Genomic DNA, 27,880 nt, shown 5'->3' with positions numbered 1-27,880 from the left:
CACATAAGCAACACATTTCGACTCTCATATCAGAAATAAAGTCAAAGATGAATAAGAAAAAGAATCACTTCAACTTGGATGTAATACAAGAGTTGTAAAAAACAAACAAAACACAAATAGTATAACTTTATGCATGTTCATAGAAAACCACAATGCACCCCACGGGGCATCTGATGCAGCAACTATGGACATATTAGCGGTGGATTTAAAAAAAAAATTTGGTTAGAACAATATTTGCTGTTTTACTTCATCAAGTGAAGAAACACCTTGGCTGCTTTGTTGTTTAAATCACAGATATCTGGAAATATTTATTTTATTTATTTATCTATATATATAATATATATGATATATTTATATCGCCAAAATGATTCCTGAGCGCAGCCACCGCTGCTGCTCACTGCTCCCCTCACCTCCCAGGGGGTGGAACAAAAGGATGGGTCAAATGCAGAGAGTAATTTCACCACACCTAGTGTGTGTGTGACTATCAGTGGTACTTTAACTTTATTTGTTGTTCTTTGTTGCAGTTACATCTATTTCTAATGTATTCATTTATATATTTTACACTTGTTTAACCTGCATTAACCAATGTTTAGCACAGGAATGCAATCTATTTGTGGCACGGGGGATCCCCCATTGAAAAACACTCACAGGACAGTTAAACACATTTTTGTGACATTTAAAAAAAATGAAAAAAAGAGGAAAAATATAATGTTAATTTGTAGTTCTAAACATACTGTATTTTATTTTTATGGTTTTACTCACTTTTTACACATGTGACAATTCTTGATACAATCAAAAATTTATATGTTGGTCTTCTGACCTACAATATACACTATATTGCCGAAAGTATTTGGCCACCCATGCAAATGATCAGAATCATGTGTCCTAATCACTTGGCCCGGCCACAGGTGTATAAAATCAAGCACTTAGGCATGGAGACTGTTTCTACAAACATTTGTGAAAGAATGGGCCGCTCTCAGGAGCTTAGTGATTTCCAGCGTTGAACTGTCATAGGATGCCACTTGTGCAACAAATCCAGCCGTGAAATTTCCTCACGCCTACATATTCCAAAGTCAACTATCGGCTTTATTATAAGTAAATGGAAGAGTTTGGGAACAACAGCAACTCAGCCACGAAGTGGTAGGCCACGTAAACTGACAGAGAGGGGTCAGTTGCTACAGAGCTCCAAACTTTGTGCGACCTTCCAATTAGCCCACGCACAGCACGCAGGGAGCTTCATGGAAGGGGTTTCCATGGCCGAGCAGCGGTATCTAAGCCATACATCACCAAGTCCAATGCAAAGTGTGGGATGCAGTGGTGTAAAGCACGTCGCCACTGGACTCTAGAGCAGTGGAGACGCGTTGTCTGGAGTGATGAATCACGCTTTTCCATCTGGCAATCTGATGGATGAGTCTGGGTTTGGAGGTTGCCAGGAGAACGATACATTTCGGACTGCATTGTGCCGAGTGTGAAATTTGGTGCAGCAGGAATTATGGTGTGGGGTTGTTTTTCAGGAGTTGGGTTTGGCCTCTTAGTCCCAGTGAAATTAACTTTGAATTCTCCAGGATACCAAAACATTTTGGACAATTCCATGCTCCCAACCTTGTAGGAACAGTTTGAAGCGGGCCCCTTCCTCTTCCAACATGACTGTGCACCAGTGCACAAAGCAAGGTCCATAAAGACATGGATGACAGAGTCTGGTGTGGATGATCTTAACTGGCCTGCACAGAGTCCTGACCTGAACCCGATAGAACACCTTTGGGATGAATTAGAACAGAGACTGAGAGCCAGGCCTTCTCCACCAACATCAGTGTGTGACCTCACCAATGCGCTTTTGCAAGAATGGTTGAAAATTCCTATAAACAAACTCCGCAATCTTGTGGATAGCCTTCCCAGAAGAGTTCAAGCTGTAATAGCTGCAAAAGGTGGACCGACATCATATTGAACCCAATGGGTTAGGAATGGGATGGCTCTTCAAGTTCATATGTGAGTCAAGGCAGGTGGCCAAATACTTTTGGCAATATAGTGTATGTGTGTGTATGTGTACAAACAGCAACAGTACAAAAACAATGACACTATTTTAGTGCAACATAACTGTAAATAGAGTTTTTATTCTAGGTATTTGACAGAGATACAATTTAGACTCATTTAGAAAACGACACCTCAGATCTCTCAATTAGATCAAATCTAAAAGTTTGTACATGCTGGTAGCCTGTTAGCGCCACTGCTATGCTCATGTTTGCAGCGTTACTGTCAACAACCTTAGCTCTTAGGGCTTCACTGCTCTCAAGTACTCCTGAAATGTGCACAGTGGCAGGATTTATTTGTTTGTGCACACTGTAAGTAATCCAAACAAATGCACGTTGACAAAAACTACGACAACATTAACTGACACATTTGTTAACAAATAAAAACGAGACAATAATGTGGTCAAAAATTAAATCACATCATATCTAATTTGGTCTTGTCGACAGCAGGAGCAAGTTATGTTATTGAATGATGGTAAGTCAAGTGAAGAAAGCTGTTAAGTACTGTTACTAACACACAACTGTTGAATTTAATTATCACGTTTCCACAGATGTCCTCAGACAGCGTCGTGTCAAAACAGGATGGCGTTGCCAAATCCTGTAAAGCAGGTATACACTAAGGTCCTGATTTATTAAGATCCTAATTCCACGCGCAAGACAGCGTGTGCAATCTATAAAATTGTGTGTACTATTAGTGGGCATGTTGCATGTGATTTACTAAGACTGCGTGCACAGTTCAAAACTGGTGCAGACCTTATTTAGATGAGGATTTTGCGTGTATACTAATGAGGCAGCATCTTATCCTGCTCCAACCTGTGGCGTTTTGCTGTGTTTTCAAACATGAAGGAGACATGTGCCACTTTTTATGGGCATTTTAGACACAGTCCAAAGTGCATATACAAAAACAGAAACCACCTTTTTCCCCGTTTTTTTTTCTTCTGCCTAATGGTGCGCTCATGGGAGAGAAACTGCGCTTACTTGATCTCAAGAAGCAAAAAAATGCATACTTCACAAAGTTTTTTTCATACGGGAGATTTATTAATAATATAGTTTAAATAAAAACACAACGGCCTTAAAAAAAAAAAACAGCAAACATAGTTTTAATCAGTTCCTTAAGTCACCCAGCATGCAGTAAACAATTTTAACAGATGTTGCTGAATAGACAATATGTCTAATATTTTTTTATTTCGGACAGACCATGCAAATACGTTGACACACACACGTATGACAGAGGATTTTCTGTCAATCGTCTGTCTTTGCAGCGGTCCTGATCCTGCAGCCGTGTGTGTAGCTCAGTTTGCACTTACTTTTCAGACGTGCTAAATAAAACGCTAAAAAGTGCGGGCAAAACGGTGATGAGTGTTGATAAATCACATTGCACGTGCTCTATAATATATTTGCATCTTGTCCTCCCAGTATTGTGGGCGTTTTGACGATCAGCATATATTCTGCATATTCATGAGGACAGAGGCAAAATGGATGGCATGCCTTATTCTGTTCACTTAAAGGGAAACTGCACTTTTTTGGAAATTGTGCCTATTGTTCACAATCATTATGAGAGACAAGAACACCCGTTTTTTTTTTTTGCGATTTTAAAGATGATTAAAAAACGGCTAAAGGGAGTCATTGTTGTAGCCTTCAAAGCCCTCTAAAACAAATTCAAATCCCTCCATCAACATTTAATATACACTGCAAGTATATATGTAAGTATATATAATGTATAAGTAATATGTACAATATTTACCGTATTTGGGTCATTTTATGAATTGCCGGAACTGGTTTCCTTTGCGCATATATTTCCGTTTCCATAGCAGCGCACTTCCGACTTCCGGCAACAAATGTGTGTTCCTACTTCTGGATACAAACGTGAGGGTTTTTTAAATCATGGCAGACTTGGTAACAGACAACAAAGACGACAAATGAGGATTTACAACCTTCTCTTTTTGAATCTGGATAATATACTGAGGATAAACTACTGCTTCTAGAAGCGAGCACGAAGAAAGAGTGAGACGTTGGAGCAGACGGAAGCCGAGAGATTGAGGTCTCCGTGATTTTGACGCTGTAAATGTGAAACTTGGAGCCATGCTATTCCAACATAAATGGAGTGCCCACCCAGTCAACTTGAAAAAACGTCTCCGACCAGCTGGACGAAACGCACAACTGTCCATTGAGTCACTTTGATATTGATCATGATATACTCAGCACGTCAGGTGTGTCATTACAACTACAGTACATATACTGTCAACCTAGCTGTGAAATGTGGGCTAATACTCTTCAGATACTCTATTATGATTGTTCATGTTTTTCAGTCAGTACAGATTGGTGTCCTATCACATTGTTGTGCTTTATAAACTCAAACGCGTTTCGTGTTAACGTAGAAGCTAGCTTATCTCTTGCCGTAGTTAGCTTTTTTTACGGGTAATAACGTAGCTTGGTGATGTGTTACTACGCTAGAAAAATAGTTCCTCAGTGTTGGCTCTTACAATAACAATGTCGCTACAGTATGGTTATTATACATGTTACGGAACATAAATGAAGTATTTTTTACGTTTTTTGAATGCATTTTTAAAGCGATTTATAATAAATAAATGGTAAATGGGTTATACTTGTATAGCGCTTTTCTACCTTCAAGTTACTCAAAGCGCTTTGACAGTATTTCCACATTCATCCATTCACACACACATTCACACACTGATGGCGGGAGCTGCCATGCAAGGCGCTAACCAGCAGCCATCAGGAGCAAGGGTGAAGTGTCTTGCCCAAGGACACAACGGACGTGACTAGGATGGTAGAAGGTGGGGATTGAACCCCAGTAACCAGCAACCTTCCGATTGCTGGCACAGCCACTCTACCAACTTCGCCACGCCGTCCCTTTTATTTATTTATTTATTTATTTATTTTAGAGGCAGAATTGATTGCTCCTATTAGCTTGATTGATTGATTGAGACTTTTATTAGTAGGTTGTACAGTGAAGTACATATTCCGTACAATTGACACTAAATGGTAACACCCGAATAAGTTTTTTAACTTGTTTAAGTCGGGGTCCACTTAAATTGATTCATGATACAGATATATACTATCATATATACTATCATCATAATACAGTCATCACACAAGATAATCACATTGAATTATTTACATTATTTACAATCAGGGGTGTGGAGGGGGGGGTAGGATATGGACAGCAAGTAGTGGACATAGAGAGAGAGAGAGAGAGAGAGAGAGAGAGAGAGAGAGAGAGAGAGAGAGAGAGAGAGAGAGAGAGAGAGAGAGAGATCAGAAGGCATAAGAAAAAGTATCTGCGTTTGATTGTTTACATTTGATTATTAGCAATCCGGGGAGGGTGTTAGTTTAGGGTTGTAGCTGCCTGGAGGTGAACTTTTATTGCGGTTTTGAAGGAGGATAGAGATGCCCTTTCTTTTATACCTGTTGGGAGTGCATTCCACATTGATGTGGCATAGAAAGAGAATGAGTTAAGACCTTTGTTAGTTCGGAATCTGGGTTTAACGTGGTTAGTGGAGCTCCCCCTGGTGTTGTGGTTATGGCGGTCATTTACGTTAAGGAAGTAGTTTGACATGTACTTCGGTATCAGGGAGGTGTAGTGGATTTTATAGACTAGGCTCAGTGCAAGTTGTTTTACTCTGTCCTCCACCTTGAGCCATCCCACTTTAGAGAAGTGGGTAGGAGTGAGGTGGGATCTGGGATGGAGGTCTAGAAGTAACCTGACTAGCTTGTTCTGAGATGTTTGGAGTTTAGATTTGAGGGTTTTGGAGGTGCTAGGGTACCAGGAGGTGCATGCGTAATCGAAAAAGGGTTGAACGAGAGTTCCCGCCAGAATCCTCAAGGTGCTTTTGTTGACCAGAGAGGAGATTCTGTAGAGAAATCTCGCTCGTTGGTTAACCTTTCTGATTACCTTGGTTGCCATTTTATCACAGGAAAGGTTAGCCTCTAGAATGGAACTTAGGTAGGTGACCTCATCTTTCCTGGTGATAACAATGTCACCCACTTTTATGGTGAAGTCATTGACTTTCTTAAGGTTGATGTGGGACCCAAACAGGATGGATTCTGTTTTACCCAAGTGTATGGATAGCTTGTTGTCAGCGAGCCAGGTGCAAGTTCTACAGAGCTCAGCACTGAGGATTTTCTCCACCTGCTGCATTGCTAGCCTCCTAGAACGAGCCAATTTTTACATGTTAGAATGCAAAAAAGTTAAAACACTTTTGTCTTCTTGTCTCTCATAATGATTATGAACGATAGACAAAATTCCCCCAAAAAAGTGCAGTTCCCCTTTAATAGACGCAATCCACTTTGCACACGTTTTTAGTAGATCAGGTTTGCGTGTGCTATCAGGTTTGCACATGTTTTAGTACACCTTTAGTAAATCAAGCCCTTAATAGTACACACACACACACACACACACACACACACACACACACACACACACACACACACACACACACACACACACACACACACACACATTATGTACATCATAGACATAGAGACTCATGCTAACTTTTGTTTTCATTACTTTTTTATAGACACAAGAAGGAGGAAATCACCAGACAGCAAAAGCATTCTTCTACAAAGTTTAAATGAAAAATCTGATCGACAAAAGGTGTGTGTTTGCCTGTGTATTGTGGTGTGTTCTTTAAATAATAATAGCTGATTAATGAGTAATAATCTTGCTGCAGTACAGGACTCTGTTTTACAAGGAACATAGATGGAATGTATGACAAATAAATATGTATATGAATAATATGACACCAGCAAAACCAGACCTTCCCAAAAGTCCAAGAAAAAGAGGACACATAAGTTGTGTGTCACCATTACCTCATCACATAGTTTAAGATAATGTTCAGCCCAAGAAAAAATGGCTTTTGACTCCGTGAGAATAAAATGATGTGGACTGTAGCTTGCCGGGCTCCAGTGTCTCTTTGGGACTTAAACTTTGATTTGGATTTGCAAAGAAATGTTTAGATTTTAGCTTACAGGTAGTTGTTTTTTTTAAGAAACTCTGATTTGAGTTTATGTTTTTCTGATAGAAACTTTCATTTGGAGAAAAAAAAACTTTGATTAGAATTTGGCATTTTCTGAACAAACTATACTCTGATTAGGATCCCAGGTTTTTTTTCTGAAAAAACTGATTCAAACTTAACTTTTTTCCTGAAGAAACGTTGATTCAGACTGAGTTTTGTCTCAATACTTGGATTTGGAATAAACTTGATTCAAACTTAGTTTTCAATGAAACCTTTATTTTGGCTTTGATTTTTTCTGAAGAAACTTGGATTCAGACTAAGGCCTTGTTCACGCTGAAGGGTTTTTTTTTATTTTTTTGCCCATATGTGACCTGTATCGGATATTTTCATGTCAATGTGAACAGTGCAATTCCGAATTTCTTAAATCCAACTTTGATTTGGACTTAATTTTTTCTTGAAGAAACTGATTAAGAATTTGTTTTATCTGAATAAACTTTGATCCAGTTTTAGTTTTTCTGACGAAACTTTGATTAAGACTTAATTTTTTCCCTGCTACACCTTTGATTTTAACTTAGTTTTGTCTTAATAAACTGCATTTGAAAGTTTTTTTGCTAAAGAAACTTTGAGTTTGACTTGGTTTTCTCTCAAGAAACTTTGTTCCACACTTAGTTTTTGCCCATATGTGACCTGTATCGGATATTTTCATGTCAATGTGAACAGTGCAAGTCCGAATTTCTTAAATCCAACTTTGATTTGAACTTAATTTTTTCCTGAAGAAACTGATTAAAGAATTAGTTTTATCTGAATAAACTTTGATCCAGTTTTAGTTTTTCTGACGAAACTTTGATTAGGACTTAATTTTTTCCCTGCTAAACCTTTGATTTTAACTTAGTTTTGTCTTAATAAACTGCATTTGAAAGTTTTTTTGCTGAAGAAACTTTGAGTTTGACTTAGTTTTCTCTGAAGAAACTTTGTTCCACACTTAGTTTTTGATAATAAACTTTACTTGAGAGTTAGTTTTCTCCATAGAAAGTACAGGAACATATTAACCTACATCATTTGGTTCTGATGTTGTCTTCCTTTGCTCAGGAGATGCGCAACTTCCTGTCCCTCCCGATTCACGAAAAGACGACCTATAGCACCCGAATGATGGCAGAGCAGAGGAAAGCGCTTTTGAAGCAGCTAAAGGAGGAAGAAAGTGTGAATATGCTAAAGAAAGCCAGGAGTAAGCCAACCCTCCCGATGCAAACACCTGCAAGGCATGAGCTGAAGTTGGCCTTGTTGAAACAAAGTGAGTTGAACTTGGTGAGGATTCAGAACATGAACACGTAACTGCTCTTTAAAAACTCTGGGGGTTTTTCAACGCAGCACACATTGTGAGAGAATGTAAACATGACTTCATCGCCATGGAGCGTCAGAAGGCCGTGTTAGAGGTAAATAACTGCAGAGATTGTTTCACAGTTTGCAGCAGTGATAGGGGATGTTTGTCAACCTTTTTCAGTCAGTTACCCCCTACCTAATCTAAGAAACTGAAGGTAACATTTCTATTAAAATAATGTAAAAATGTAAATGTATTTTTCCCCTTGGAGTGCCATTGAGTACCCACTTTTTGAAAACCAGCTGTTGTGTTGCTTTTATTCTCAGGCCATCATCTCTAACAATCAGTCCTCCCTTCACCGCTTTCAGATATCGCTGATGACAAAGAGGTCAGAGATATGTAAAATGGAAAAGGCCATCGCAAAAGAGCAGAGGCAGCTAAGGGAGCTGGAGAAGCTCATTGAGAAGGACAATCAAAGCTTTGAACAGTTCCTGAGAGACAATGAGAAGAAGTCTATGGAGGCCCGAACATTGTAAGAACAACATAAATATACACAACAAAGGTCTCAGGACACTTATTAATCGGAAAAGTGTTCAGCGTTTTGGTAGGACTCTTCATTCTTCTTAAATAGATCCATAAAGACATGATTTGAGTTACATGTTGAATAACTTGCATACAACCCCTTACTTACAACCCCTGTTTGTTCTCATAAATGTTCTTGTGGATGTATGGACAATAACTTCTGCAGATACACAAATGTCCTAGCAAGTCCTACCAGAAGAAGGGTTGCTGTTACAACGGCTCAAATCACATTTTTACTTTCACTTCCTGTACTTTCAACATTTCAGTGTCCCGTTACTTCTGTCTGTATAGCGTTTGAGCAACAGTCTTCTTGCAAATATGTCAAGTTGATAATTATAAATAGTTACTGTTTTTGTTTCAGCTTTGAAAAAGAAGCCAAGTCCAAGGAGGAGAAAAACACTGAGATTAAGAAGTTGACTTCTGAAATATCAAAGTTAAGAAGGCATCTACTCCTATTCAATTACTCTATTACTCTCATTATTACTTTTTTCTTCCTTAACACTGCACAATCCATATACTGTGTATATATACTAAGGATGTAACGGTATCAAAATCGATACTAAGGCCACAATACGATATTATTGTGCCAACAACAACAACAAAAAGATGCCATATTGTGTAAAATGAAGTGGCAGCACTGGCGGGAATGTTTAGAATGAACAGACTTACAGCAATTGAACACAATAATAATGCTCAAATATTTTAATCATATTAATTACTACAAACATGTTTTTTTAAGTGAAAATAAATGTGCATAAAAATCTATTTTTCAAATATTTTTAAAAAAGTAACTTACAGTTGGTGTCTTTTTAAAGTGACAATGTAAAACATTCAGTGTAAAACAATAATGTTTACTTTAGTGTCTTTCAACTTTTACTTTATGACAACCAGTGTCCTCCACAGTGGACATGTTTATATTTTAGTTTGGAAAATGCTGTTTCTCAGAGAAGTTAACAAACAATTTAACTTGTAATAATGTAAATACCTAACAAACTGATGTTTGGCTTTGCTGGCTTCAAGTATCTTTTCTGGGTAATGGTTTATGCCATAGAGCCTTGTCTAAGGTGTCCCTGCCTTCCGCCCGAGTGCAACTAGATAGGCTCCAGCCTCCCCACAATATCGAGAGAGACAAGCGGTAGAAAATGAATGGATGGATTGCGGATTTATCAAGTAGTTTTTTGGTGTACAGATTTTTTGGGTTAGTTTCCTCTGTTGCTGGCATGACCAGCTGGCTGTGTCGCCTTGGAAATGCTCAAGACGAAAGTGGCGTGCTTTAATTTGCAAAAAGCAGACGTTCTTACCTCCGCCAAAGACGTTATGTTTTCGCCAGGGCTTGTTGGCCTGTTTGTTAGCAACATTACTCAAACGGTTACGGACGGATTTTGAAGACATTTTCAGGAAATGTCCACACAAAAAAAATCCTCTTAACTACTACAACAATTCACTTCCTGTTTACAGCGTTACCGTGCTGTGCAGGGATTCCAGGAGATGTACTTTATTTTCAGACCCGGCCAACGCTAAAGCGCCAGAAAAAAACTACAATCACGAGGTTCTCGTTTGATATCCTCACACATTAATGCATTATTGTGAAAACTTTGAAACTGTAATACTGCGGTATCTACAATACCGTTACATCCCTAATATATACTCTCATTTGAACTCCTATTCACTTATTGTTTAAAAAAAAAAAAAAATTAACAACATTTCTTCTTCCTCCTCCTTTATTCATCGACGCCTAATCTGTACAGGCGGTTCTCGTGTTAAATTGTTGCGTCGTCCTGTGATACGTCCTCCCGTGCTGCAGCGTTTAGTGTTGCGGCATTCCTTGTTACAACGTTCGTTTTGTGTTGTTCTTTGACACAATGTTTCGTGTTACGACAATCCGAGTTGCGTCGTTTGTGCAACGTCATTCCGTGTTGCGTCGTTTGTGTTACGCTATTCCGTGTTGCATCGTTTGTCTTACGAAAATGTGTTTTGTCCTTTGTGTTACGTCGTTCCGTGTTGCCTCATTTATGTTACGACAATCAGTGGTGCTTCTTTCTCTGTTAAGACATTCTGTGTTGAACAGTTCCGTGTCAAGACGTTTTGTGTAACCTACTTCTGTGTCACGTTGTTTGGTTACGAAGACACTCACATAAATGAATGATATTGTACAAAACGAAACAAAACAAGTTACACATGTGCAGCGGAAGAAAACGTAGACGGAATCAAAGCTACAGCATCACTCTGTCTGTGCAAACCACGCCAGCTCATTACCCCCCTTCAAACCTTGCTTGACATGCACCTCCAAAAATAAATTTAACTTTGCATCAACTGCGGAGCTGTGATTAGTTGGCTTTTTTCACAATTTCTGCTACATAGTCTTTCCTGCCTTTCCCTCTTGCTAAAGCGCCATTTTTAAATCATCCAAAACCAAAGTAATAATGGTGCAAATTGAGGCACACCCCAGCAAAGAAATTCGCAAATACGAACATTTATATAATACTTACTCGCTTCATTACAAGGATTTTTGAATGTTCCACATGGGTTAGTTCCAGCTCCAACAACCATCGGTCACTACAACTACTACAAAGAAAGCTAAATAGCTGAACTGCAAGATTAGGCTGCACAACTCGAACGGAGACTGAGGACCTTCCGTGTCCACCGACCAGTCATATATAAATTGATTCTTCATATTGTTGCTTATTTCAACTTGTTTTCCTTTTTAATTCAATAATTATAAATAATTATAATTCATCATAATTTTTTTCATTGTCATATCCATCCATCAATCCATTTTCTACCGCTTGTCCCTTTTGGGGTCGCGGGGGGTCGCTGGAGCCTATCTCAGCTACAATCGGGCGGAAGGCGGTGTACACCCTGGACAAGTCCATTGTCATATCAATCCTTAATTTGATTTATTCTCATCTCAATTACATTTTATTTTGTTTATTTAGTTATTCCTACACCATTAACTTTAAATCAGCTGCTGTATATATTTTACTGTAATTTTTTTCCCCTTTCATTTTTCAACAAATGTTTTCTTTCTTCTTTTTCTTTCCTTCATCACCGCATAAACCATTGCAACACATTCTCAGATTGAAAACACAAAATGTAATCAAATGAATTATTGTAAGTGTCAACATGTACAAGATATGGTGAAAATGATCAATGATGAATATGGAAAGGCGTTTGGATTAAATAAGCTCTGCTAAATGTAATCAAGTGAGTGAAATACAAAAAAAGGTATGATAATTTGAAGCGTAAGCATCTGAACTATGTATTCTCTTATCAGTGAACTTTCCAACTATGAAGAAACTCTACAAGAGTACAAGAGATACAAGGAACTTCTTTTGAAGTTGTCTCCACCAGACTGGCAGGAGGCCCAGAGGGCGAAGGTTATGAAGAAAATACAACTGATGGGCAACACTGAGGATGAGCTGAACAAGGAACCAATGGACTCAATGACAGTCAAGCAAAGCAAGTACAGTACATGAAAGTATGTGACTCACAATAACATAATAACTAACACAAATAATAAGTAACATGTTCACAGGTGTGGAAAATAACAGAGGCAGTGCCAGGCTGTCACCTGCAGAGAGCACCAGGTCTTCAGCATACGCTGCATGATAGACACTATTTTGTTGCACGTCCTATGGAGCAGTATTGAGCCAAAGCATATATTTTACTCCCAATCTTACACCACAGAAACAAAAAAATGTCACAAAAAGTCATACTTGCCAACCCTCCCGTTTTTAGCGGGAGAATCCCGATATTCAGCGCCTCTCCCGACAACCTCCCGACAGAGATTTTCTCCCGACAAACTCCCGGTATTCAGCCGGAGCTGGAGGCCACGCCCCCCCCAAAAAAAGTCTGCCGCAGCTGCGATTGGACCTGACCAGCCTCCGGATACAAGTACTGGAGTACCAATTGCTTGCCAGGGAAGATCTTCCCCAGGAAGCAAGGATTGACCGGTTTTAGTTTAGTCTTTATTTGAAGGGACAATGCACAGAAACATTAAGCTCAAAGACAGATATGTTCTGTACCAGATTATAGCTAAATAGCTAATTTCCATCTGCAGGCCCTGGCTACCTAAATTAAAGGGATACAAAAATCATGCAATAAAATTATGACAATAAAATCATACACAAGTATTAAGAAAAAAGTCATAAAATGCCCTTTCATGGACACATACTTAATATACAATACAACCACACCTCATTTACATCATCACACAAAGACAATGCATGCTTTTGTTCACATCTGTCATCATTTGTAAAAACAACCATGATTTTAACACACACACCTCACAATTTACAATAAAAATGCTCTCATGGATAAATATAATACACATTAGGTTGATGTGTCAAACATAACGCCCATCTTAGTGACCATGTGAGCAGCTTTGATTGCTCCAAAGCCACTTTTTAACTTCAATTGTGAATGAAGAGTAATCTGTTAGACTTTTCAAGTTTGTTGTGAGGTCGTTCCATTCCTTTATGGCTTTATATGAAAAGGCTGATTGTGCAAAAGAGGTTTTACATCTGGGTACGCTACACTTCCCCCTGGTGGAGGCTCGTGTGTTTCTAGTTGTCACAGCAGATGTAAACTGGACAAAGTTTTGGGCCATGCTAGGGAGAGATGGAAGATTCCACACTCTCGTGCATTTGATGAAAGCACTTTTGTGCGTGCCACACAGCAATGCATCATCAGAGACGGTGTTCAGCATGGTTAGAAAAATAATGACAGAGAATAGAAAGAGGATGGCCAATTCAACCCTTAACAAAGCATTGTACTTTCAAGTACAACAATGAGTAGATGAGTGTTGTGTGTGTGTGTGTGTGTGTGTGTGTGTGTGTGTGTGTGTGTGTGTGTGTGTGTGTGTGTGTGTGTGTGTGTGTGTGTGTGTGTGTGTGTGTGTGTGTGTGTGTGTGTGTGTGTGTGTGTGTGTGTGTGTGTGTGTATATGTGTAAATAAATGAACACTAAAATTCAAGTATTTATTTATATATATAATAAAATAAATAAATATATATATATATATATATATATATATATATATATATATATATATATATATATATATATATATATATATATATATATATATTTATATATATATATATATATATATATATATATATATATATATATATATATATATAGCTAGAATTCACTGAAAGTCAAGTATTTATATATATATATATATATATATATATATATATATATATATATATATATATATATATATATATATATATGAAATACTTGAGTTGGTGAATTCTAGCTGTAAATATACTCTCCTCTTAACCACACCCCTAACCACGCCCCCCGACCCAACCACGCCCCCCCCGACCAAGCCCCACCCCCACCCCCCACCCCCCACCTCCCGATATTGGAGGTCTCAAGGTTGGCAAGTATGCAAAATGTATATATTCTAATGGCATAGCTGGATAAACAAAGAAGCATTATTTGTAGTATATAGACAAGCATTTTTCAACCAATTAAGTGAAATTAGATAATCTGACCTGATGCTGAGCATATTTTTAGGTTTTTATATTCTTGCAATTATGGTGTTTTTTTAAAAGATACAATTTGCGTGTTTATTCGATAGTTGGGGGTGGTTTTGGTATTTTCAGTGTTAGGAATGATTATGGCGTTACAAACGCTGTTACTTTTTCTAGTAACAAGTAATCTAACTAATTATTTGTACCTACAGTACATTACAATGCCGTTACGGATGTGTTTGATGCCACGCTACTTGTAAACTGGTTTTATTCAGAGTCGATAATTTGGATTTCAGATGTGGGTGGGACACAACTGGCTTGAGTACAGGGAAGTGGTTTTAAGGGATCATATGCATGCGTGATTTGGAGTAATATGAATACCTGGGAAACAAATTGTTCAATAATTTATGTTAGGCCGGTGGTCCCTTGTTCCCTGGGCGCCACACCTGTTGTTTGTGGGTTGGGCTCTCTGGGTGGCTGGGGCCGTACTCTGGCTCCCACACACACTGGGAGTCAAATATATTGTACATACAAATACACATATATACTCACATACACACCATTATTCATACATACATACATACTGTACATAGGTACCTACGCTCCCACATACATACACAAATACAGTACATACCTACATACTCAAAGTTCGTACATCTGCACGCACATTCACTGTACAAACATACATATACACATTCATGTACATATACATTCACTGTACAAACATACATATACACATACTGTACATAAACATTCACTGTACAAACATACATATACACATACTGTACATAAACATTCACTGTACAAACATACATATACACATACTGTACATATACATTCACTGTACAAACATACATATACACATACTGTACATATACAAGTACATATACATACATACACTCATGTACATAATCACGTTTCATCAAACATATATAGAATATAATATAATATAATATAATATATCTTTATTGTCATTGTAAATTGTACAACGAAATTGTATGCAAAACTAATTTAGTGCAAATTCATAATAACCCATAAAAACATAAGAACATAGATAAATAGATAAAAATACATAAAAATACCAAGCACACAGCTCACATGCACAGTCATTATTGTCTTGTGTTCAGCGACACTATTGCTCTCGGGTAAAAAGTGTTCTTAAATCGGTTTGTCCGGCATTTTATTGTCCTGTATCTCCTGCCCGAGGGCAGCAGTTCAAAAAGTTTATGTCCATATATAGTAACGTTGTTACCCTAGGGTAAATTGGGTAACACATGGCACACTAACAAAGCTTACCCTATTGTTACTATAACAATCTACAAGATTAATATAGCTGGCTTCTCTTTCTTCCCCTCCATTTATCTGCTTTCTTTTGTATCTTTAGTTATCATTACATATATGTATTGTTGCATTTGAACAACTGTATTGTTAATAATAGAGGTACATTATTGTTATTATTCATTATCAATAGCGCTATTTCTATTGGTATTTGTATTGCTCTATTTGTAGTGTAATAATACTCATTGTCATTTCTGTATTATTATTTATTTCACTAATTGCTTCTTTGCTTTTGTCACGTTTCAGTGCACAGTGTCCACACGTATCGGAGAATAAAGTAATACTCTTAATCTTTAGCCTAATGGCATATTTATTACAAGTAGCGGCTGAAAAATGGCGCGTCTCACAATGAGAGCGTAACGACGTCACATCCTGTGTACGTACCGTAAACATATAGAACATACAGCACAACACAACTGCTACCGTAATGCAATGAGTAAGGGCGCAATCCAAACACAACATTTAACACCCCCACTCGCCATTAACTCAATTGGTTACCTTGAGAAAAAATTACAATGCAAGAAAAGAAAATAGGGATCACATGTTGTCCCTTCCCCAATAAACAGAAAAACACACTGCACTTCTAAGTGCCAAACATGTCCTGTTTGAACCTTTTTAGCTTCATCTTGGTGGCTGGCTTTGTCAGAACATCGGCAATCATATTTTCAGTAGGACAGTACTCCAAAATCACTCTGCCACTTTTTATAGTTTCCCTTATGAAATGGTATTTGATATCTATGTGTTTACACCGTTGCCTGTTCACTGGGTTTTTGGCTAGTGCAATAGTGCCTTGATTATCTTCAAATACCTTTGTTTGTGTATAAGGGTATTTGTCAATGCCTCTGAGTAGCTGTCCTAGGTAGATACATTCTTGAATGGCTGATGCCAAAGACATGTACTCTGCCTCACATGTAGATAAAGCAACAGTAGCTTGTTTTCTTGTTTTCCATGAGATTAGAGAGCTACCTTCGCTTAGACTAGCACAATAACCTGATGTGCTTCTCCTGTCAGACACATCTGACGCCCAGTCAGCGTCACTGTACACTCTCAATCCCAGTAGTTCAGTTTTATTTCCTTTGAAACATAACTTGTTTTCTGCTGTACCTTTGAGGTATCTAAACACATGTTTTACTGTGTTCCAGTGTTCGTCTGTTGGCTCAGCAAAGTATTGGGATAATTTACTGACCACAAAACTTATGTCTGGACGTGTGCATGTGGACAAGTAGATTAGGCTTCCAACAGCCTCCCTGAACCTTCTTTGATCTGTCATTTTGTCTGCATCACCTGTGTACTCTAGTTTTGGTTCACATGAAGTCTCTCTGGACTTGCAATTTTGCATTTCAAATCTCTCTAAGATTTTGTGAACATATCTCTCTTGAGACATTGTGACTTTGCCATTTGTTTGGTCAAAATCTATTCCCAGAAAATGTTTCAATTTTCCTAGATCCTTCATTTTGAATCTTTCAGTGAGCATCATTTTCACACTGTTGAGTACACCATTGTTTTTAGATGCTATGATGAGATCGTCTACCCATACAAGTAAAATCACTTTCTCATAATGCTCCTCTCGTGAGTACACACAATGATCAGCAGAATTTTGTACAAAACCATTCTCAGTTAGACATGTGTGCAACATTGCATTCCAATTTCTACCGGACTGTTTCAAACCATAGAGAGACTTGTGCAATTTACACACTAGCTTTTCACCTGTGACTGATTCTTTCTCATAGCCTTCTGGCTGTTCGATATAAATTTCGCAATCGATCGGGGCGTGAAGATAAGCAGTCTTTACATCAAGCTGGTGCAGCACTAGCTCCTCTTGTGCCGCCTTTTGCATGATCACCCTCACACTTGTCATGTCTGCTGTGGGTGAAAATGTCTCTTTGTAGTCAGTTCCCTTTTTCTGACTGTAGCCTTTCGCTACGAACCTCGCTTTGTATTTATCTGTTCCGTCAATGTCACTCTTGAGGGCATAGACCCATTTTCCCCCCACTGCCTGTTTGCCCGGTGGCAAATGGGTGAGGCTAAAGGTGTCGTTTTCCTCCAGTGACTTCACCTCATCATCCATAGCATTTTTCCACTGCCTTGATTTGTTTGACATTATCGCTTCCTTGTAGGTTTGAGGAATGTCACATACTGCTCTGTAGCAAGAGTCCACGCATGTTACAAATTTGTCCATTGTATCCTCAGTCTCAAACTCCTGTAAGTGAACCGGCCTCCTCCTGGTTCGCGATGGGTTCCTTCTGTTTACAGTGTCAGTGACTCTACCCGGCTGTGTGCGTTCAGTCTGTTCAGGTAAAGTCTCAGAAACACCCTGTAAACCTTGATCTGGTACATTTTCAACCTTGTCATCATCAACACAAATTTCTCTTTCATTAACCCTGGGTTGTACATCACCATACCCCATGTATGACTCACATGTTTGTGTTTCTTTTTCTGTTGCAGTTTTGGTTGTGAATTTTACCAATCTATGTTTCTGAACTTTCTCTTGTTCTGGGTAGTACACTAGGTAGGCTGGGCTGTTTTTATCGTAACCCACAAAAACACCCTGCTCACACCTAGAGTCTAGCTTGCCCTTGGTTTGTTGCTGATAAGCATAGCACACTGATCCAAATTTTTGCATTTTGGAAATGTTTGGTTCTTTCCCTGCGAACAACTCGTATGGTGTTTTCTGTGTACGCCTAGAGTAGCATCTGTTCCGTACATAGGCCGCCGTCTGTACAGCGTAGTTCCACAGCTTATTTGGTAAGTTACTTTCTAGCAGTAAGCATCTGCCCATCTCATAAAGGGTTCTCCACCCTCTCTCGGCCGTGCCATTTTGGTGTGGTGAATAGGGTGCAGACGTTTCATGTCTAATCCTATTCCTTATTAACAGTGCCTGGAACTCTTTGCTTGTATACTCAGAACCATTATCTGATCTGATGCACCGAACCTCACCGTATGGTGCTACGTCAGCTAAAAACCGTTCTGTTGCGAGCACTGCATCACTTTTAGACCTTAGAAAGTACACCATCATGGTACCAGAATAGTCATCAGTAAATATTTGTGCATATTTGTGACCATCAATGCTAGGCGTTTGCATGGGACCGGCTAGGTCAGTGTGGACTAGTTCCAATGGTTTCTTAGCCCTCCTGTCAGGCTCCTTGTTTCTCGTCTGGGTAAATTTTCCTTTTGTGCACACTTCACATAATTGTGCTGGTTTAGCCGCACTCCCTTTTATCTCCATGCCTCTCACTACACCTTGTAATTTTTGCACATCTTCATAATTACAATGGCCTAAAATTTCATGCCATGTTTGTACATCATGACACACTTTACATAGATCAATATCAGTTTGAACAGTAGGCAAGTAATACAGATTACCACTTTCGTGTATGTCAAACCTGCTACCGTCCCTTGTGACCATGCGATTGTCCCCTTTCTCGAAGGTGATCGTCGCTCCTCCATTTGTGGCACGCGCCACGGAAAATATGTCATGTGGATATGTGGGCATGTACAGAGCATCCCTCAGTTGTGCTCTGTGCTGTCGTCCAGCGCTGTCCTGCAGACAGATGGTCGCTGTTCCTCTTCTCTGTGCTATTCCACTGCATTTGGTTCCGTCTGCTAGCTCCACTGAATGAGAGTCAGGTTGAAACGTGTCATCGAAGCTTTTAAACTTTTCTATGTCATTCACAATATGTGATGTTGCTCCTCCGTCGACCATAATGCCTTTCATCTTCACGCTGCCTGGTGGTCTCTCATTCCTTGCGTCGTTTGCCTTGAAGAAATGGTCCTCTCGGTCGCTGTCTCGTTCTTCCACGACCTTTCTCGCGCCATCTCGTTCCCCCTTTTTCTTGCACAGCGACTCTTCGTGTGTGTTACTTTTGCAGTATCCACACCATACTTTTCTGGAACACTTTCTTGCTTTGTGCCCCTTTATTCCACATCTGTAGCACGTCACGTTGGCATCTTCATCTTTTCTATTTCCAGCTTGTGCCCTTGGTGGACCTCTGCCCTGTTTTACATGGGTCTTCATCACATTGTCTGTAGATTCTGTCTTCTTCATTTTCTCGCTCTCTTCATAAACTCTTAGTCTCCTTTTAAAGTCTGCAAATGTAACTGTATCTTCATTTTGTGTTACATGGACTGCTAGGGGCTTGAAGGATTCTGGTAGCCCATTTATCACCATGGCTACATTTAGTCCGTCACTCATGGTTTCACCAGCGTCTTTTAGGGCCATGATAATGTTCTCTGCTCTTATAATGTAGTCTGTAACATTATCACCTTTTCCCATGTGTAGCTTGGTGAGTGACGTGTACAGATTGATGATCCTCGGCTTACTTTTTCCGGAGTAGTGTTCTCTCAGTATTTTCAGGGCTTGTCTGCCATCATCTGCAGCCTCGTGTCTTATTAAGGATAAGCTTTTGTCATCAATGAGTCTGATCAGTTCAGCATAACAGTCAGTATTCTTCCTCCTATGTTCAGCTTGAGCTTCTTCATTGCCAGATGGCGCATTCAGGATCGCCTCTTTTAATTTTAGAATGTGTAGATGACCTAAAAATCTTGTTTCCCACAGGTCATATTTTTCATCTGATCCATCAAAAAGAAGTTGCGGGGCTGGTGTCGCCATTCTGTTAGCCATCTCGCGTATTGCGTCGCGAAAAACTTCTTCCGAGCTTTACTCACTTTATCTCCAAGTTGTCCACAGAAGCTCCGTGTTAATCCGTCACGTTAAACTTCCTCCAACTCTTCCTGGGCCCATAACCTGTCACGTTTCAGTGCACAGTGTCCACACGTATCGGAGAATAAAGTAATACTCTTAATCTTTAGCCTAATGGCATATTTATTACAAGTAGCGGCTGAAAAATGGCGCGTCTCACAATGAGAGCGTAACGACGTCACATCCTGTGTACGTACCGTAAACATATAGAACATACAGCACAACACAACTGCTACCGTAATGCAATGAGTAAGGGCGCAATCCAAACACAACATTTAACAGCTTTCACTTTTACCATCATATTTGTACATATCCTATTTGCTGATATTGCTCTATTGTTGTTGTTGTTGTTGTTGTTATTGTTGTGTTTGCTGTTGTTGTTTTTGTCTCTCTGTCTTATTCCCCTCTTGTCCCCACAATTTCCTCCTCTGTCTTCCTTTTTTTCTCTTTCTATCCCCTCCTGCTCCGGCCCGGCTGCACCAAATGATAATATAAATACATTTAATAAAGTCAAATACAAATAAGGCAACAAGAGAAGTATCCCACACTTCTTTTTTGTAAAGTAAATTTGTACAGCTGATATGGGCATCTACATCAACTATATGATTTGCCTGAGAAGCTAGACAGGACAAAAAAAATACAAATAAAAAATTAATTAAATAATAATAATAATAATTTATGTTAGGTACCAACTAATTAACTGTAAAAACTAACTATGATTCATTTTTTTAAGTTTACGTGTATCCTTGTATGTCCTGGCTGAGATTCAAACCACCTTCTCTGCAACAAAAGACAGTCCAGTAAGCCGCTGCGACACCAATAGACAAGATTGTGTAGTTTGTGTTCTTATTTTCCTAACAGTGTTTATGCCAAAAAAAAGTCAACAACAGAGCCATCTTCAAGTGAACCCTTGTTTTTATTTTTTTTTCTCTTTTACTTGCTTTGGAGGCCAACTCTTCTTTCACATGCATCTAACATCAGCGCATCATGACCGCTCATCAGTTGCTGCATGCGGTCAATCATTGCAGTGCAGAAAAGTTTAACAGAAATCTTTAGTCATTGTTTTTTTGCTCGGTGCAAGTGCTTAACTTGTCTCTATTTATTATAGTATGTATTTTTGGATGGTAAAAAGTGCAGGGGACTTAAATTGCCTCAGCCCTCCAATTTCTGTCCCTTGTTGTATTTCCTGGAAGTAGCTCGTTGTGCAAGCAACAGCCACCATTGTACTCCAAATGAAATTGATAGTATACAACAAACTTAACACACAACATTGAAGTACACATAAAACAACTATTGCTATACGGTAATAATGAAAAAACAGTTCAATGACGTGATAGTCATGTAATCCTACAATACATGTACAACCACTCAAGCACATTTAAACGCATTAAACGCTGTCAGCAACATCTCGTACCAGTCAGTCCTCGCGGACTGTTGATACAGTTTACGTTTTAGCATATTGGATTGTTTTTAGCCTTTTTATTTTACAAAATCAAAAATATCAACCTGACCCTCACTGGAAAAAGTTGGGACACTCCTGCTCTCCAGTAAATTGAAAACAGTATTTTTGCAGATATATTTCTTGTTTTATTTCATTCTCAGATACTCTCACTGGTTACAATTTTAGGTCATTCAGCAAAATCTCAGGACAGGCACTTATAAAAAACATTGACAAAAGTAGGTGTGTCCCCATCTGATATTGATATCATATATCAGAAAAATAACAAGTATTAGATTATAACAGCTGATATCTAAATTATCCAATATAAGTGAATCGATACAAGAAGTCTTGCAGCGTATTTACTTCTGCAAAGCTGAACAGCCAGTTAACATGATATGCTACTATAAGCTCGCAGCTACACAACAGCAAACCACACAATAGCAAAGAAGTTACACATCTTTAATAATTAAACAGTATTGCAATCTAAAACAGCATATTTCTCAATTCAAACAAGTATCAAACAATTATAGTTGCATATTACTTACACATACAAAGTCTCCAAGGCAGAAGGGTATTAGAAAGTATCCAGTAACAAATGTGTCTGCATACTTACTGCATCATGATCTTAACTATATTGTGGCCACAACGTGTCGCCAAAAACAAATTACCACATTTCTCCAACTTAAACACACCATAAATCCATTCTAGACTTAATAATACATAGGTTAGTGTTTTTCATATCTATCATTGTTCTCTGTTTGACTAATTGCACTTGATCAAACCTTTTCTAATATTCCTTACTACAAAATAATAAAAGCATATGTATAATTCCTGCTGATACCTATCGGTACAATATCGGTATCCGCCAATACTCAAAGCTCTGTTATAAGTATCGTATTATGAGTGAAAAAATAGTATCTTTACACCTCTAGACAAAAAGCAAACCTTTACTAAGGCTCATAGCAGCTATAAATCCAAAGTGTGAATGGCGACAATCAAGAATCTTAGCAGCTAAAGGGAGACTCATTTTAATTTGATTGATTGATTGATTGATTGATTGATTGATTGATTGATTGATTGATTGATTGAATTTGGATTAAATTGGCGGTCACTGATTGGTTGATGAAAAAGCTATTGAATTGTTCCCACAGTTTCATTGGAGCATTTTGTAAGATATTATTGTCAGGAAAATGTGTTTGTATGTGGGATAAATGTAGCCATAAAGTTGAACAGTAACAAAAAAAGTCAGCATGCAAACATACTTGGCTTTAGTAGAGGTCTTCATACTACTGTTATTGTGGCTGTATATCTCGGTACACCTTGCAGACAACAAACACAATGTTGTTTAAGACAGTACCTCTTAAAATTAGTAATTGTTATCTTTTTTTAAGTTGTTGTGTACCTTATTTTTATGTGTGCATGTTTTTTTTCCAAATGATCTTTCTTTCTTCCTGAATGTGATAGTGTCTCAATGCGGCTTGACCCGGATGCTGACGGTTCAGAAAACGGGGTAAGTTTTACACAACCTTGCTTTATTTGCTGTCGCCCACAGTTGCCGACTTACTGTGTATCCCATCCTCACAGGAAGATCCAGAGTTGTACTTCACTGACCCAAAACAGCTTATTGAGCTGATGACGGAGCTAACAGAGCAGAATCTGTCTTTGATCAAGAACTCTACAAGAGCTGAGGAAACACTAGAAGAGCTTAAACAGTCGATGGAGGCCATCAGGAAGACGACGTAAGCACCGACTGTCTGCTTCTTGGTGTAAGGAATGTTCCGGTGTATTGAGTGCAGATCATTCTCTATTCGAAGTGAAAAGGATGAGGCACTCCTAACGCAGCAAATGAATGAGATGAATAAGAAGATCGAGGAGGAGAAAGCGAGAGCCGCAAAGCTTAAACAGAAGGTTCAGCTGCATGTTCTGTTGAACACAGAGGATGAGGTGAGGAAGCACTGACGCAGGGAGCAGGTTTTACCATACATAAGGTCAGGAATCACATCCACTGTGGGCCCATAGCAGGATGACATGCTGAGTGCGCTCAGCGAGAAGGTGGCAGAGGTGTATAGGTGCTGTGTGGACAACAGGGGGAGCAGCCACAGCACCTTGGAGAGACTGGCCAGCATTGAGAAGCAGATGTCTTCACTGCTACATTGCCTGGATGACATACCAACAGAAAGCTTGGAAATGATGCAGAAGATCAAGGACAGTGAGAGAAGGACCAGGTATGACATGACATTCTCATTAGAGGTGGTCTCCCTTTTAGCATCATTTACTAGTCCTACAGTACACAAAAAAAGAGAAACTGCATTTTTTATGCATGTCTTTTGTTGCAGTTTTGGGGAAATCATTTACAAGAGATAAACATAGGAGCTAGCAGCTACACAACAGCTAAGCACACAAAAGTACACAAGCTATACATACGTAACGTGTCCTTAATTGAACAATATTGCAGTCCAAAACATTTGCGAATATATTCAAGTGTCAAATAATTACATTTGCATATTACTTATCAAGGCAGAAACCGCTTAGAAAGTATCCAGTATCAAACATGTCCACATCATTCAACTCACTGCATCGTAAGCTTAATTTAATGAATCGTTGTGACCACTAGGTCATAGGGTTAGTGTTTTCTTTACCTATACCGTTGTTGTATGTGTAATTTCACTTAAACAAGCAATTTCGAACATTCCACACTACAAGTAAGTAAAAGTATGTACTATGAGTCGTGCTGAGATCGTATCGGTATAATATCAGCATCAGACAATGCTTAAGGCTCCAATATCGGTGTAGTATTAGAAGTGAAAATGATGTATAGGGTCACCCCTAATAAATGTACAGTATGATTTTTGGTGACTTGAATGTATTACCATCAGGATTTGTTTGATTTGGATGTGTTTATACAACATTCATGCGTCTGCATTTTCTGAATCTGTTGCTCTTGAGGCAACGTGAAGAAAAGCTGAGGATGCAAAGAGAGAAACAGATAGAAAGGATGAAGAGATACTTAGAGCGGTCGCTCTCTGAGGCCAAGAAAACTGTAAGTCCTTCACTTAATGATTTTTTATTATGTGTACTGTGTTTAGAGCGGAGAGTGCATGATGCTGCCTAATACACTAAATTACATTACATTACATTACAGCATAATTAAAACATGGTAAGCATAGTAGTAACTATTACTGTAGGGTTTTCAATCAGTTACTTTTTTTTCATATTTCAATCAAATCTCACTTATTGTATTCTCGGGGCATTGAATGGATCGCAACTGGATGGTTGAGATTGTCCTAGAAGACGTTTCACCTTTTAACCGAGTAAGGTTCATCAATTTATGCTCAAACACTAGATAGGACAGCTCTTGTCTGCAAGATTGTGCTGGACTCAAGTCTTTATCCTCTCCATACCCCAACAATAATTCTTTACCTCTTTTGAGATGCCAAACGACAGTAGCCAAGATGGCAAACACAGATCGAACTCTCTGTGCTGTTGTTGTTGTTGTTGATGGAAGTAACTCTAGTTGCTATGTGTGAAACACTACATGGTTACAGCATGTATATCAAGTGTTGTGGGGGGCTTTAGTGGGATTTATAGGCAAAATAGATAAATGCCCATCCCCTGCATGGCCTTGTGCTAGCATTTTTTTTTATTATCTACAATGCACAGAAAAGAGAAAGACATCAATCAATCAACGGTATTTTTATAGCCCCCCCCCCCCCCCCCCCCCCTCAGAAAATTAAAGCTAGTTTAAAAATACTGTACTGTAACACACGGACCAACAGCGTTTGGACCTTTCACTTGGGGCCACAGGGGCTGTAGTGTACTCACATAAGGCAGGACTAATATTGATGTGAGTATGCAGCTTGTCTGGTCATTGTGGAGGTGGTACTACAAGTCAAATCTTTATGCCAAATTTCATTCAAGTCTCTTCCTATCCAAGTATCTCATCTTGTCAAGTTTAAAATACTGACAATAGCAAGTGTAACCAAGCTGTAAAGTATGTGTGTGTATATATTTTCTGTATATATTATTATTATTATGCATATTATTTAGTAGTTACAATGTGCTTTTCAAAACCTCAAAGATGCATTTAGAGAGTAAAAACAAATACAAGTGTATACATTTTTTTTTTTAAATAACTTTAATTTAATGAATGCATTTAAAAAGAAAATGTGTCTATTTCCCCTTTCAGAGTGGACGTAAACTAATGCCTAGATGCCTCCCGACTGCCCAGAAGGTGAAAGTTAAAAAAGTGGAAAGCGCTTCTGCTGACGACGACTTCAATAACTACTTCTCCACATCATTGGACATACTATAGGGAAAAAAAGGAATGTGAAATAGTATAATAATTATATTTCTCTCCAAATGTTTTGCTTCTATCCACACATACAAACAAATTCTTACAAGCTTTCTTAAATTCACTTTCAAATTTGTTTTTGTTTTTATTTTCTGTCGTTTAAAATGTTGAAAACTATTATTTAATAAGTTGAATGTGTCCTGGTTCATAAAAGGACTGGAGGAATAAACATAATATTTTTAAAAATATACAGCTAGGCCTTGTAGCATGTATTTGTCATATTGGTTAAGTGAATGGTTCTCGCCCGGAAAAGGGTAGAGTGCCATCTCCGGGTTGGGGAGGAGACCCTGCCCCAAGTGGAGGAGTTCAAGTACCTAGGAGTCTTGTTCACGAGTGAGGGAAGAGTGGATCGTGAGATTGACAGGCGGATCGGTGTGGCGTCTTCAGTAATGCGGACACTGTATCGATCCGTTGTGGTGAAGAAGGAGCTGAGCCGGAAGGCAAAGCTCTCAATTTACCGGTCGATCTACGTTCCCATCCTCACCTATGGTCATGAGCTTTGGTCATGACCGAAAGGACAAGATCACGGGTACAAGCGGCCGAAATGAGTTACCTCCGCCGGGTGGCGGGGCTCTCCCTTAGAGATAGGGTGAGAAGCTCTGTCATCCGGGAGGAGCTCAAAGTAAAGCCGCTGCTCCTCCACTTCGAGAGGAGCCAGATGAGGTGGTTCGGGCATCTGGTCAGAATGCCACCCGAACGCCTCCCTAGGGAGGTTTTTCGGGCACGTCCAACCGGTAGGAGGCCACGGGGAAGACCCAGGACACGTTGGGAAGACTATTTCTCCCGGCTGGCCAGGGAACGCCTCGGGATCTCCCGGGAGGAGCTGGATGAAGTGGCTGGGGAGAGGGAAGTCTGGGCTTCCCTGCTTAGGCTGCTGCCCCCGCGACCTGACCTCGGATAAGCGGAAGAAGATGGATGAATGGATGGATGGATGGGTTAAGTGAATGTGTGACATTCACCGTTATTGGATTCTTTTATAGAGTGAAGAGATAATGGTTTTCATTTGTGGAATACAAATGTGCAATACATACACTATGAAATCAATACTGAAGTGACAGGGTAAACAATTATTTCTAATTATTGACGGTTGCTTCCTTCAAAAAAGTTGCAATAGACTGTGCCTACTGCGACTGCAGTACAACATCTAGCCGGTAGATAGCGGCAGAGTGTTATCAGTCGTAGAAAAAGGAGGCTAAGGAAGTACAGTAATGCTGGAGCAAACACTACTGTCCTATGTTCAACTTGCACTGTCCTGGACTGTCACTATTTTTACATATAATATATGTGAGCTAGATCTTAGTCCTATTTGACAATGCCATGGGTAACTGCTGGGCCTTCTGTGTGGGCTTCTTCAGGAAAGAAACTAACAGGATCCAAAGAGGAGGAGGGTAAGTGAATCATGAGCTAACTAGCATGAAAGCATTATGCTAACGCTAGCCAACAGTCAAAGTGTGAAAGTGGTGTTGCTGTGTGCCTTTTAAGACGTCTTCATCTTCCTATATTACAAATAATACACCACGTTTTATTCTCGTCTGCTGGGGTCTGAACCCGTCGTTGCGTCCTCAAGACCCCACCCCTGTGTGACCATTGCTACTTCCATGTCTGCCACATTTAGATAGTCACGATGGAGTGACTCAAATGTCTTGAAACTGGATGTTTA

The 27,880-nt window shown here is 39.1% G+C and overlaps 1 protein-coding gene across 1 annotated transcript; it reads left to right on the top strand.

Moving 5' to 3' along the window:
• Window positions 1-2,595: 2,595 nt before the first annotated feature.
• LOC133648826 (cilia- and flagella-associated protein 100-like) lies at window positions 2,596-26,353 on the top strand. Its single transcript, XM_062045296.1, has 14 exons — window positions 2,596-2,636; window positions 6,569-6,645; window positions 8,096-8,297; window positions 8,375-8,439; window positions 8,651-8,856; window positions 9,268-9,348; window positions 12,181-12,365; window positions 12,442-12,493; window positions 23,334-23,379; window positions 23,454-23,608; window positions 23,684-23,813; window positions 23,889-24,094; window positions 24,816-24,909; window positions 26,056-26,353. Exons 3-14 carry the CDS (start codon window positions 8,099-8,101, stop codon window positions 26,179-26,181), a joined length of 1,545 nt encoding a protein of 514 aa, XP_061901280.1. The 5' UTR covers window positions 2,596-2,636; window positions 6,569-6,645; window positions 8,096-8,098; the 3' UTR covers window positions 26,182-26,353.
• The last annotated feature ends 1,527 nt before the right edge of the window (window positions 26,354-27,880 follow it).

Source organism: Entelurus aequoreus, linkage group LG04, assembly GCF_033978785.1.
Source record: "Entelurus aequoreus isolate RoL-2023_Sb linkage group LG04, RoL_Eaeq_v1.1, whole genome shotgun sequence".
Taxonomy (NCBI): Eukaryota; Metazoa; Chordata; class Actinopteri; order Syngnathiformes; family Syngnathidae; genus Entelurus; species Entelurus aequoreus.
This window is presented reverse-complemented; position numbering and strand designations above follow the sequence as displayed.

Coding starts and splice junctions, on each gene's coding strand:
- LOC133648826 (XM_062045296.1), top strand. CDS start 8,099: ATGCGCAACTTCCTGTCCCTCCCGATTCACGAAAAGACGACCTATAGC. Junction 23,380..23,453: donor CTGACGGTTCAGAAAACGGG/GTAAGTTTTACA, acceptor CCATCCTCACAG/GAAGATCCAGAGTTGTACTT. Junction 23,609..23,683: donor GAGGCCATCAGGAAGACGAC/GTAAGCACCGAC, acceptor CTCTATTCGAAG/TGAAAAGGATGAGGCACTCC.